General features: G+C 41.8%; 1 protein-coding gene across 5 annotated transcripts in view; it reads right to left on the bottom strand.

The window, feature by feature from the left end:
• Positions 1-14,465, bottom strand: part of AUTS2 (activator of transcription and developmental regulator AUTS2) — a 761,980-nt gene that overhangs the window by 224,043 nt on the left and 523,472 nt on the right. For all 5 annotated transcript variants that reach the window (XM_083806486.1, XM_083806489.1, XM_083806488.1 and 2 more), the window contains exon 5: positions 14,276-14,305. In XM_083806486.1, coding sequence (XP_083662612.1) covers positions 14,276-14,305 — 30 coding nt within the window. The remainder of the gene's footprint in view (positions 1-14,275; positions 14,306-14,465) is intronic.

The following is a 14,465-nucleotide window of genomic DNA, read 5'->3' as shown; positions in this document are numbered from 1 at the left end:
ACTGCTCAGTTAAGCCTCCTCAGCCTGCTTTTCATGGAATGAAGAACTCACTCTGCTCTTTCCATTTGTTGCAGAAGCCCAAAGCATTAGCTTTTCTGCTCTTCTAAAACTGCAATCCACCCCACGGCATACTCAAATGACCTAAGATCACCAACCTTAAATCCAGAAAGGAAAACAGTATATATAATGCCTATATGTAAAGAAGTATTCCTGGAAGTGTGTCTCCTATAGCACTGCAGTCCATCCTAAGCTGATGTGAAGCATGGGTCCCTCTCAAAGTGGTGAAGCTACCAGACCTTAAATTAGCTGGTCTGTCCCTCTGGTTAAATTCTTAGTCCTAAGTTTTTGTTGCCATCTCTGAAAAGATAATTCTGCCATTTTACCAACTATAAGTGTTTTTTTCTATTGTCTGTAGGTAGTCACTCCTATTTCCAATTGATTTTTGAAATCAGGGTGCTTGGTGTCATTTAGCATATTAAGAGTAAGTGGGCACTAATTAATGGTAAATTACAGTAAAACTTATACTGAATTACGTATGGCATATGCATTTCTAGCCAACAACTTCATTCTGATTAATGTTATCAAAGGAAGTAGCAAGGAGTTTGTAGCGATTTGCTAAAGAAGCTAACTGAAAGCCCTTGAGGCAAGTTTCTCATTAGCAAAAACAAATCATGACATTACTTAAAGACAATCACTAATTTAAATAAGTATTTTGTTCCTGTACATATAAGTCATGCACAGGAAGACACTCAGAAAGCACCACAGTTGTCACACCATCTACACACCCAGAGATGCACGCTGCAGAAGTGGTCACCTCTTGCTTTCACGCCCCACAACCCCAGGAACCACATACTGGGCTATACCATGACCGAGAATTGCAGATTCAGGCATCCCTCACACACAAACTGTGAAACAGCAATACTGATTTTAATAGAATAAATCCTAAATGGCACTGATCCTAGTGAGAGCTGGCAGCTCCATGCCCAGGATAATGAATACTGTTCCGCCATCCACGCGATACTGAGAGCAAACCTGACAGTTGGCACAGTGCACTCCTCAGCTGCCACTCTGAGAATACTTGCTGGTGATGGTGGCAAGTGGCATCAGAAGATCCTAAAATCTCTGGAACAATGGGCCAGTATTGGTCTTCAGGACATCCTGAGGAACACCATGCTCCTTTACACCACCCGTCACATTGCCACTCAAAGGCAGTGATGCTCCACAAACCATCTGCACCCATGGTTCCTCGGATCATAACCAATGCACGAATCACTGTTAGGAGCCACTAAACTAAGAAAAATAAAACAGAGCACTACTTGAAATGGGAGGCTGGGGAGAAGGGAGAGCTCCATTTCCTAGATCTGCTACTGACATGAATGATTTACTTTGTTTCTTTGTATTTGACTTCCCCTCTAATTCACACAATTTCATTCATTTGCTTCAAAAGATTTTGGACAAAAGGAGGGTTTCTCTCTCTGTCCCCCTCTCTGTAGTGTGCACAGGTGAATAAGAGTCTGATGCAGATGGGGTTTCTGAGGGCTGCTGAAACAACATACAGAAATAGTAAAACATCGTTTGGATTTCAGGCTCCAGTTCTAGTAAGTCTTTCCTCTTGAACTTTACACTGAAGCAGAGCCCCTGACAAAGGCCATGTAATGAGCAAGTTCAGAGCTGTTGTTATTCTTGGGCCGGGAAAGAGAAACGAAAGCACAGCAGCGACTGTGTGAAGTCGGGATGGAGCCTCTCTCTCATTGCATTTTTGATGGCATATGACGAGTAGGAACATCGATCTTGCAGGATGTTTGTATTTTCCTGGGAGTACAAGATATTATGGATTTCTACCATATTGCAAACAACAGCCCTGACTTAACATCCTTGCAGTGCCCTCTGACACTGATCTGATTCCGCCTGCAGCCTCTCTGCCTTCTCGTGGTGCACCGACGCCATCAATCAAAGCGGCCCTGGGAGCGTAACAAAGAGAAGTGGCTCCATTCAGGCAGCGGTGGCAATGCTTCCCACCTCTTCAGCTCCTTGAAGAGAAGGAACTTTAAGTGTTTTACAGAAAACTAGCCAAGCATCTTAGTTGCTGTCAATATGTAAACTCAAAAGCAAAATGGCCTCAGCGGGGCACTAGGCTGAGGCAATAGAAGAGTGCCCGCCCTGTGATGGACATCCTTGGTGGCTGCAGACACAAAGTATTTTGTAGCAGAGATCATTACAAGGATAAAGAGGGCCACACGCTCACATGCTGCTGGAAGGAGGTCATATGAACGTCCAAGGGAAAGAAACTGAGTTACGGAGAATTTAAATGATTTGTGCGTGCCAGCAACAAAGCAGGGCGTGGGACGGAAGACATGGATAAACTGGGGGGAGCTGAACAGTTTTTGGTGGTGGAAGGGGTGTGTGCCTCCCCAGGGACATCCGACTGCAGCCGACCCTGTCCTGTCCCAGACTGTACTCCCCTGCTCTGACCTACCAGGCCTCTCCCCTCTCCTCCCTGCAGTTGTCCAGTTTTCACAAAGCAAAACAAAGAACTGTAATGCATCAACAACAGCCCCCCAGCAAACGTCCTGGTGTCAGTGCACATAAAAATGCCGACAGAAACCAAGTTTGCCAAATGAGGTCACTTGTGAGCATTTGGCACGTAGAGTCTGAAATTAACTTCTCGATCGTCTTCCCTAGTCTCTGCCTGAGAATTTGTACTCAATGGGCAACTCACAGCCAATAAAGCAGCCATCTATCAACCCCCTAAAACAAACAGTACCGCCAGTGTGTTGCCAAAAGTTAACAATTTAAAAATGGTGCATCTCTTATCCGTTCCTAGAATGGCCCCTTTATCTGAGGTTATTACGGAGTACCACTCAGCCTTCAGTTTGTCTCGGATCTGCCAAATGTTTCTCTATAAACTCATCACTCAGTGCCCTTTCACAGCCATGCATTAACTGCTTGGTTTTCTCTGAAAGTAAGGAATTTGATATGACACATAAGTCACCATAAACTCTACAGGATTAAGTAAGTTATTGCATCTTAGAGCACAACTGGTTTCTACAAATGATACCCTGGAAAATGACATTATCGCTCAGTGATTTGGTTCAATCTGATTGCTACAGTTAATGCAATAATGTAACTCAATTAGGATGCTTTTGTTATGAATGAACAACCTTGTTTAATATTGTCTGACTGTCCAGAGTCAGCTTAAATGCAGTGCTGAGATGGCCTGCAAAACCCAGAAATTCAGTGGTGCATTTTAAAAGGACATACCAGCACAAATTAGAAAGCCCAGGCAATTTTTGAAGACACAAAGGTCATCTTGGTGCCTCCTACTAGATGAAAATTACAAAGCAGGCATCTTAATAACACCTAGAAGTGAATCGAGACTTTCAAGAATTCAGAGAAGGGCTTGCAAGTGTCGATGCACACAATTTGACTCATGTTTTCAAAGCAAAGCACGTCAAGTTCACCTTAAGCCTTTTCTTACACATTTCTCACCACCCACCATGGATCTCAGTGCGGAGACCAGCAGCTCACAGCGTGCAGATTTTGGGAGCCTGGGAGAGCCTGGTCAGTTAAAAGCTAAACATGTTTTTGACATCTTTCCTATTTTCAGAGGTGCTTGCAACACCTCAGTGGAGTTACATACCAACACACCAGCTAAGGGGAAGTGGTCTGTTACCATGTATGAGTAATATGTAAAATGGTCTGTTACCATATATGCTGTATATTTACAACATACTCATTGCTTGCACATCTGCATGTCTTATAACAGCTACTTGACTCTCAAGGCACTGCTGTGTGAAGTAGATAACCTAAGGTTATCTTCATCAGAGCCTGGTGGCTTATCCTCCAAAATAACGGACAGTATCCTTCCAATAAATAAAGCAGGACCTCATTTGTGGATGAAATAACAAGGCTCAGGTGAAGAGACGTTCAGAGAACGTGCTGTCTGTGAGTAGTGCAAGGGAACAGGGAGGAGGAGATGATGCAAAACCTGCACTGGATGAAGAGCGAGATGAAAGCTCAGGAAGACTCTCCCTCACGTTGCTGGTACCTGCAGGCCCAGCCCTAACTCAAACCACGTGTTACCATCTTTAACTTCTCCCCTGTCTGGGGAACTTCTGAAGCCTGAGATATACAGTAGCTGTCCTTTACCACTTCCAAGTCCACAATAGCCTTATTAGTGCTGAGCCAGATGGAGAGAAATATGCAGAAAACCGAAGCGGTACTGCTGGAATCCTTCTCAATTCATTGCTGCATGCATTTCATTTCCTGTCTCCTTGTTTTCAGCCTGTCCTTGGATATGTTTGTGAGAAACCTGAGATGGTTACATGTGTTGTGGCCTCCAAGACTCTTAAAAACATGGAATAATTATCATAACTTCTATATCTTTTTTTTTCTTTTCTTTCTAAATAAATCTCCAAAGAAATGTTTCACCTTCTCAGTTCTCAAGCCTAAGACTTCTTTTTTTTTCTTTTCAGGGAAATATGAGAACGACATTCAGGAATGGGGAGCATGCTTCATACATGATTATAAAATCTGTTTTGTTATGAAAAACAGACGTTATTCAAGAGCATAAAGTGTATATGAATATAATACTTGAATAACATATACTGCACAGTCCTTGAAGGAACACTTTTTATAACCTAGATACGTTTGGACACGGACAAACTCCAAGATCCACAGATTGAGTTTCTGTCTCTGTACACACATACTGAGTGCATGCTCATTAATACCTGCTCCCAAATACACATATAAAGCATACATCTAATGAACAAATATCTCTATATCGGTAGACTGACATGAGGAATGTGCCAGCATGTTCCACACATGGAATTCCTTTCACGATATCTATTCTAATTTTTTTTTGTGTGGAAGGCTTACAGACACTCGTGCAAAATTGAAGACATACCTCAAGAAAGCATCTCAGTTGAAACAATCTAAATTAAATTGAAAATCCACTCCACCCAAGATAACTATTTCCCAAAGGTTGCATTTCAGTGAGCGTGTGTGTGAGTGTGTGAACTTATATTCACTTATTTCTTCACTGACTTGAAATAGTTACATGCAAGATCAGAAACCCATTCAGTGATTTTACTTCTGTATCAGTGGCACCCTGAAAATGAAATCTTGCCTGGCATTCCCACTTACTCTAAGAGCCTTCACAGAACTACTTTGATAAAAGTTTTGTTACATATAAAAAGAGATGTAACACTAAAATATGAACACACAAAAATATGTATCAGTTGGAATGCCTTTCTTATTGTGATCTAAGCTGCTGAGAAGGCTTTAGGAATTTGCATCTTATCCTTAGAGATGTCTGAAATCATCTCTGCTGTTTCTTGTAGAGCGCTGAGCACATCATCAGCTTTAATCTTTAATCTCTTCTTCCTCTCTCCTCCCCCACAGAGAATCAAATCCTAGCATCTATACACAGATAAAACTCCTGGGCCCAGTAAAGTTTGGATCTAAGTTCTGCAATAAAGACAGAAAGATTTATTGCCAGGAATGCATTGCACCAAAACAAAATATCAAGTTGTCTAAATCAGTAGCGCGTCCCCAAACTCTGCCCAAATCAAACAACAGGAAAAGCAGAGTGCACCCAACGTGGCATGACTTATGGAATGATGGGCATTCAGGGACAGTCTGAACGCAGACAACCTCCAGGTTATACTGAGCACAAGTTGATCAGCCCTACCACTCTATCTCACCTCCCCATGAATATGCAGGCGATTAAGCACTTCAAAAGACAAAACAACAAAGCTAAACAAGTAAAACCACCCTTTCTAATTCTTCTTCTATCTGCCAAGTCACACGAAGTAAGAAGAGGACAGAAGAGACCAACTTCTAGGATTTCAAACGCACACCACCTGCCTACCTTACAGAAATGCTCTGCGTAATTATGTACCTTTTGGCTGAAAGAATAATGGATATTAGTGCTGCTGTGGGGAGGAGAGCTTGTGGGCAGCACATACGTGTATTGTAGATATTTACAAAGCCACTAGGAGGCTGCAATAAATTTACCTTGGGGTATGTATTATGCTTTTTCAATAAACATTTAAAAATACTACTACCTTCAATTTAATCTCACTCCTAAGTTTTCTAAACTCACATTTTTCTGTATAGCTATACCTCTAATTTTGAATGTCAAAAAATATATAGACATGTTGCAAATAATGTACATCTATATAAACAGGTATGTTCAAGGAAAATAATGGCTATTATTTCAATAGTATGCATGTGTATATGTAAAAACATTCTGCAAAATAATACACGTGTATATATGCCATAGTTGGTACTCTGTGATCCTATATGAGAACAGTATTTGCCTGTATAAAAATAACAAAAGTTTAAAATAATGAATACACGTGCTGGTACAGTTGTATATATGTACTGGCACACCATATATACTCTTTAAGCATAAAATGCAGTGCAATATGAATGTACAAATATAACTTCAGCTTCTGGTGTATATGCCTGTTACACACACACACCTTTCATACACGTATCTCACTCCACATTCCTCAATACTTTTGCAACTTTCATTTTCAAACAATGATTTTATTTTTATCTACCTAAGCCAGCTTGCAAATGCTATTTTTTCAAACCTGAGGCTTGAGAGCAATGCTCTAAGACAGGCATGTGACAGTGCCCAAACTCTGCAAGCACCACACAGCCTCGGAGGAGCGTTCGGGGGCATCTGTGCCAGCCTCCCTGGGGTTCGGCTCTTGATTGTTTACTCAGCTGCCAGAAGATGGTCTAACGCCCTTGGGAGAGCAAAACCTGTTTGGGCCGTTGACATTGAATATCCTTGGTGCAGGAAGTCAGGACCTTAGAGGTATCCATCATTACTCCTGCCTGAAGGCAGGCTGGAGCCAAGGAACTTGCCTGAGAAGCTAGTAAAATTTTAATGCACTCTGTAGTGCGGTCATGTCATACTCAGTTATGGCAAATAATCCCAGATGCCTGCAGAGGTAAAATGGAGCTGTAATGTGCTTGCCTCCTAACCCGAGCTGACAGCAATGATGTACGACTACCATTAGCGGAAAATATCACTTCAACTAACCCATGATCCAGCTCCGCTAAGGGTCACATTATCCATGAGGAACAAATTACACTCCCAAAGTAAATACAAATTTTCTACACGAAATGGGTACAAAAAAAAAAGGGGGGAGAGGGGGGAGCCGGCCGAGGAAGGGGGAGAGGGTTGTGGGAGTGATACGTTACCTATGACAACATGCTGCCGAGTGACAGAGATGATAAAGGACAGGACAAATCACGGGCTGAAGGCGCGGTGGCACAGCCAGCCCAGGGAGCACGTACCCACGCCTGTAAACAACGTGTTCGCTCCCCTTAGCGGCAAGCGCATAATCTTTTACAACGAACATGCTTGGCTCCGGTTTTATTACCACTCTAGCTGTAGGGACCCTCTATGTGGCACATCAAATGAATAAAAAGGATCCTTATCTTTTCTCCTAATGGGCCTTAAACAGTAAGAAATACTTCATGATTGCCTGAGCATTGCTAGCATATAAAGTCTGGGTGATCTTTCACCCTCGGGGCAAGTTTAAGGTGCTGCTTTTTCCAGAGCTAAAAAGACAACACCTGTGCAAATATGCAGTATAAATCTCACTGATGGGAAACATCCTGGCTTTGCAGAAACTGTTATAAGAATAATACTGAGAAACTATTTCTCTAATCCTATCCTTAGCCAAAATAAATACACGGCAAACAGTAAGATATCAGTATCCCATGACCTGAAGTAATTGCTTAGAATTGGGTTCTCAGCCACCGTTTCCCCACGGAGCCTTATTTGCTAAACATGTTGGTACCCACCATCCGAGGAGCTTTTCTAAGTATTCATCTCTCTCTTGTTTTCGTAAATAATCCTTTGACCCTTTCAGAAGCAGCGTGCCGGTGCTCGGTGCGAGAGGACTGAATGGCAGGGTGACTGCTCAGCCCCTGTCCCCAGCTGGAATCGTCCCCACAAAACCTCTCCTGCCCCCAAGGGGGACTGCTCGGGGGGATCCCACCTGCCTGAAGCCCTGGAACATCTCCTGCTACCTGCTATGTATCCTGCACATACTTCTCAGGCTCTCTTGCTAGACTGGAGATGACACACTTCACATTTTGAGATTTTCCTCTAGAAACCAACCCAGTTATCAAACGCTGCATCTAGAATTGAAGAGTGTAAAGAAAGGGATGAGGAAATGAACTCTGATGATATGCCCTTCTTTCGATAGCGCAATAAATGCTGAGAGCTCCCTCTATGACCAGAGTTTTCCAGAGCAGGACAATTATTATTTATTATTTTTACTCCAGCAGTAAACTAAAAAAGCAAACTAAAAAAAATCCTTGGCTGAGTTTACAGACAGTAAGAAGAGGTCAGATGTCACATATAGTCACAAGAAATGGAGCTGGTTGCCAGCTACCAATCTGCCAGAGCTCCGGTCCCATCCTGGTCGATACTTCTTTTTGAGAGGCTACCCAAACTTCTCCTTCCCTGGGAGCAAGAGGAAAAAAAAATCCCTGACACAGTTTTGTTTCCAAGAATCCTATTAAACAAATTCCATGCTGAAGGAACTGCCCACATGAGAGTGAATTACACCCATTTATGCATGTAAATGGGTGTAATATTCAAGCGAAAAAGCAATTTCATTACTATGTAATCCACTTGCGATAGAGCTTCTATTTCCAGCAACAGAACTTACAGAAGGCAGCCCTGTGCTATTTACCTTGGTCTTACGTTTTTGAGCGTAGTTTACGGTGGGGTTGCTTTGGGTTCTTTTTTGGAAGACAGAAAGATTTGCTGTGCCCTGTGCATGTTTGGGAGGGGACGCGGCGGGCAGCACAGCGGGAAGCGATGCTCTGCTGGGCCGGCAGGACGCAGCCAAGCAGGACGCTCAGAGTGGAGGGCAGGGAGGAAACGGCTTTTCTGCCAAGTTTGTCAGCACCCACCTGTGTCTTTGTTCAACGGGCTGAAGGGTATGGCCTTCAGTAAGCCCAGCCCAAGTTCCTCTCATAATAAATATATCAGACTGCTTATAATTACCTAAACCAGGTGAGTTCGTAAAGCTGGGATAAAAAAATACGCGTTTTTCGAACTTAGCCAGAAGCACACTGGAAAGCAAACTACACACACACAAACACATAAAGACAAGTATGTGTGGGTATTTGACCACCAACCACTGAAATCCCATTTATGTATTAAACTGGGCAACACGCATCTGCCTAAACACTGCTCCAAAAACTCTCTCTAAAGCCTACGCACAGAACAATGGTTCCATACCTCTTCAGAAACACACAGGGTGTGCGTGCGTATGCTTCTGTGTGTACAGAGATATACACAAAGAACCAGTCTCTTTATCTCAACATACCAGAGTGATTTATGATATTTTCCATGCCATAACCTTAGCTTTGCAGCTGTTTTATATGCAATCAAATGTATTAGCATTATCATTAGAAATAATTCTGATGCAAGAAAATATCGTTCTTCCGATGACTTGCTCATCCCTCGCGTGGTGCTTTCAGTAGCACTTGAGAGAAAAACAACCAAGTCTTACCCGCAGCCTGCTCCCACCAGCACAGGCTTCTCGAGGAAGCACAGCACCCACCCAGCCCGAATCCCCCACCCAGCTGGGGTAGGCATTGTTATTCTTTCCCTACGACCATACCTGAATGTTTTGCACATTTAGCCACAAGTTTAACCAACCTCTTTCGTCCCTTAGCATCCTAGGCAAAGTCCACCCGGAACAAAGGCCATTTCAGCAGGCGCCCTCGGTGGTGCCTGGGCTGTAGCAGTGAAGAAAGCATTTTAACGGCATTCAGGAACATCATCAAGGGAGAACTGATTGGGTACCACTAAGATATACATGGAATTAAGTCATCAACTGGAGCAATTTTTAAGTTGCACATCCTATCGAAGCTGGATAAAATTCAAGCAAGAAGCTGGCCTTTTTTTCCTCTTGAATCAAGCATAAGTAACAACCCTGAGTACACTGCAAAGCAGTTCCCAGCGATCAATGAAATATTTTCCTATGAAGAGAAAATCACTAAAGTGCCTCAGATTGAGCCTTAATTTTAAAATCAGACTAATTAAATGGAGTGGTGAGAGAAAATGGTAGAGATGGTGAATAAAAAAGGACCTTACTCAGTAACTCATCTTTAGCACTCGACTTCCTTATCAAAGCTGTTTGTATGGCATTTTAGACCAAGTCCTCCTTTCACTTCCAGAAAACAGACTATATATTCGCAGTAATGTTTTTAATATTGCATTAATTACGACTGGTATAATTTCTTAAGATTGTCTCTAGAAATCAGAAGATAATACAGTTGCACTTGAATTTGTCAGCTGTGCAATAGCTTGCCCTAATTTTAGATTATCAGCTCTGGAGACCTGCTCAAAGAGTAAGACTGACAGACTTCTTAATGGAGAAAATCTGAGCTCCCCTGGGATCCATACTGTTTTTCAGATTCAGTAAGAAATCCCAGCGGCATTTGCTGAAAGGATCCCAGGATGGAAAATGACATCTCCCTAAGTATTAGTGCTTTACATTCTGATGCCAGTCCTCCAAATATACTCTCCCTCCACAGATGTACTCGCTACCTCCTCAGGATTTTTAGCAACAGGAGAGCAGAATGCATACTTCTGAATGCTCCCGTCCAGTACTGTGTGCCAAATTGGAATGAAGGAGCATGAATCTATATAAATAGATAAATTATCCACCCCAAACATGTCATTTAAAATTGAGATGCTGACACAGCCTTAGCTACAGTTCTGCTAAGCAGGGGCTGCATCATTTTTCAATTAAATATCCTTATTTCTTCTTCCAGAGAAACCTCTGGAGAAATGTCTCATTTGAGGGCAGACGCAGACAGCAAGTGACTCTGTCTGTCGGCTCCCAATTAAAGGCTAGGGAAGATGGATTGGAGGCACAGCCACCACCTAATAGAGATCAGATATCAACAATGATTTACACAGCCGGATAGATACATATTCAAGTGGTGAAAAAAAGCATACTAACAGCCTAAGAGACATTGCTTTTCCTCCTCTGTCACCACTCACTATTCGTCTGCTCCCCAGCTTCCCAGGTCCCGCTCCTTCATGGACTCTCCTGCTTCACCGTGGCCCATCTAGTCGTGCTTGAACTGGGGTGTCTCCAAGCCACCTCCACCTGTCACACACCTCTCATCATACTGATCTGCCTTTACTTTATTCAAAAACACTAGCCTATCTTTCTGGTTTACAGGATTTATTAATTCTAGTAGAAATATTTACAGTTTTTCCTACACCCTGTGGTATGTTACCTATGCCTCTCGTAGGCGCACTGAAGGATCAGTGTGGGTTTGTCCTCAGAAATCTGAAAGAAGGCAAAATTATTTCCTTTCCATATTTCTGAAAAGTGTGTACCAAGTTCATCTGCAGCAACACACCGTATATTCCATATACCACAGTATGTTGAAGTCTGCAAGAGATGGTCCTAAAGGAAAGTAGCTCCCCTAATTTCAGGGAAAGAGGATTCTGCAAGGAGGAAAGCGACTCCACAATCCTCAGAATACATTGACCTAGGACCAAGGTAGAGCAATCTGACAATTTGCTACTGGAACAGCTCCATAGTTGGAGACCGATACCCTCATAATGATCTAAGACATTTGGGTCATGGATCTTAAAACTTCTAATCCTGCTGAGTATCCTCAGCTCCTGCACTTATTGATGAGAACTGTGGATGCTGAGCACTATTTAAGAAACGATCGACCTCTCGCACAGAAGTTTGGAACCCTCACTTCTCCCAGTGCATTGTGCTCATAGGAATTTTTGGTCCTAAAAATATTATTTTATTTAAAGCAGGGATTCAAAATCTTCCGGGTTCTATTGAAAGAGATCTAAAAGATCCTGCCTGTCTGAAGAAAAGAAGTTTCTACTTGTCAGTTAAACAAAGGAATAACGCACAGCCTCCTTTATAGTGTGTACTTTACCTGTCATCCAACAGCCCATTATCATGTCACGGCAGAGTGCACTTTTCTACAGGTCACTTTGTTTAAAATGACATGGATAATGCACATGTCAGCGAGCTGACAGTCCCGACCGTCCTTCAGAGATAAAAACCGCAAGACGAGCGCCTGTTCTTATCTGGGGTACATGCCTTGGTCTATCATCTAAGTCAGGCAGAACATGATTTCTCCAGAGAGCACTTTTTTCATTTCCTGATTTTAAGAAAATCAAATAAGCACCATTTGTCTTCATCTGAATATGCTTGACCTGCTCAAATGATGATGTCTCGCATTTTATAACAGGCTACATATGCTGAATTCAAATTAACAGCAGAACAAGGCCTTTAGATCTCTGCCTGGGCTGCCAGCACAGGCTGCGTACATGCACCGGGGTTAGCAGTCGTCTTTTAGAATTGGGCCTGGGCTATAAAACTCAAAGCTGGATCTGGTGCTGGGATTTGAAAAGCACTAAATTATCAGGGATATTTGGATCTGCACTTAATCTCGTTTCATTAGGGGGGAAGACAAAAATATAGATCACAGAGATGAAATGCACGTCTGGATTTCAAATCCTGCCCACACAAGTACGGGGATATTCTGCGTGAGGTATGGTCTTGAGTATCTCTTGTATTGCCTTGCAGACACAACCCTCAACCTGCACACCACCGCCATCCCCAAAGCTGCTAATTTGCCTTTTTATATGGGCGCGCTGTAAGAGAAAAATATTGTGAAACTGGCAGAGGTTGGCTCTGTGAATGCAGCAGTGGCAGGAAATTACACTTCTAGTTCTGGGTACCATAAACACAGCAGCTGAGATTCAGTTTATCATCTTCTACTGCATAAGGAACATCCTGAAAATGAATAATCACTTCACAGGATGCAATGTAATGGTAATGCATTAAAAATTCATACCTAAAAGTGCAGGTTAATATTCTGTACAAAAACCCAACAAAACCTCCCCTTTCTGTTGTCACACTGATTAACTCCAGTGATTAGTTCCCTTATGAAAGGGAAATCACTGCAGTTCAAAGTAAACAGTGGTTCTTTAACGCAGTTAGCAAATTATTAAGAAACACAAGGAAAAAAATCTCTACTTGGGAAATTACTGAAAGCTGAAGGGCAAAGCTTTGGCAATTGTATACAGAATAGTTTGAAAATTTCCTGGGCTTTTTCCTACATAAATCCTGTACAGATCTGATTAAAACATGAGAGCTGATTTCTGTGTTCATTGTTTCCATGTGGATTCTACACCATATTTGTTCTTTTCTGTTGTATTAGCCACACGCCAAAATGGTCATCTCTCTTCTTCTTGGCTTCACTTGAAGCTAGCTAACAGAACCACTCATGAAACTCTAAACAATTCAAAGACAGTATACAAATGATAGTTTTTGACATTACTCTACCCTCCCCAACTTCTATCCCCCAATTTACCCAGTGAAAAAGGAGGAAAAAGTGATTACATTGTCAAAACATCCCTTAAGGCTCAACATACAAATGAAAATCACAAAATCCAACCTGGAAATAATGAAATTATACCAGTTTTTCTGCAATGATTATTTCATTTTTGCCAAAGAAGAAAGGTAGATGTTAGTCTGTTTACAGTGTAAGAAATAAGACGCAAAAATGCATCAGTGTGAACACTATTTCTTCATTACTAGTAGCCTTCCAAAAAAAAAGTGTTAGAGAGCAGTGCCTGGTTCTTTTTCAGCATAACTTTTTTTCAATTTTCTGCTTAGAAACCCAGTTATTGTGATAACTATCAGCATGTTGTGTCACTTGATGTAATGCGCAGTTTCCAAACGTTGTTTCTAAATATATGTATATATATAATTATATATTTATATGCATGTTGACCTTAGCACTTCAATTTGAGCTTTAAGACCCTTGACTACAGAGAAGCAAAACAGGCAAGCATGTGGTTAAATAACTGTTGAAAAGTGCAAATGTGAAGGTTACAAACATATTCAGTCACGTTATTAAACTGTTAGAACTTCCCAAGGGAAAATGTAGCCTTAGAAAGGGTCGGCAGTCAGACTGGTGTTCATAAACAACCCACACAAACCATGGCATCAATATGCCTGACGATGAATTGTGTAACCTCCAAAATATTCATCAGAATACTCTTTCCTTGGAGGTCTATTCCAAAATCAAATTAAAGGGAACAAAGGTGTTGCTTTGTATAGAGTTGATTTGGATCAATCCAAAAAGAAACTTTGAATAAATAACAAAATAATAAGAATAACTGAATCCAACAAAATATTCTCGCTCCCATACAGATTCCCTTTCCTACCTTTTCTTCTTGATCACTGTCGCTGTCACACTGAAACACAAAAAGGAAAAAAAGAACAGGTAAGAAAAATTTGCTATGGCAAAAAAATGAAAGATTATTATAAACAAGATGGCTGAAACACTCAAGACCCGTGGTGTTGCATCCAGTACCTATAGGAAATAACTCAGTTACCGTACAGGAGGAAATTTTT

This window comes from Anser anser (assembly GCF_964211835.1).
Source record: "Anser anser genome assembly, chromosome: 20".
Taxonomy (NCBI): Eukaryota; Metazoa; Chordata; class Aves; order Anseriformes; family Anatidae; genus Anser; species Anser anser.
Note: the sequence above shows the minus strand (reverse complement) of the source record. Positions and strands in the feature narration are given on the sequence as shown.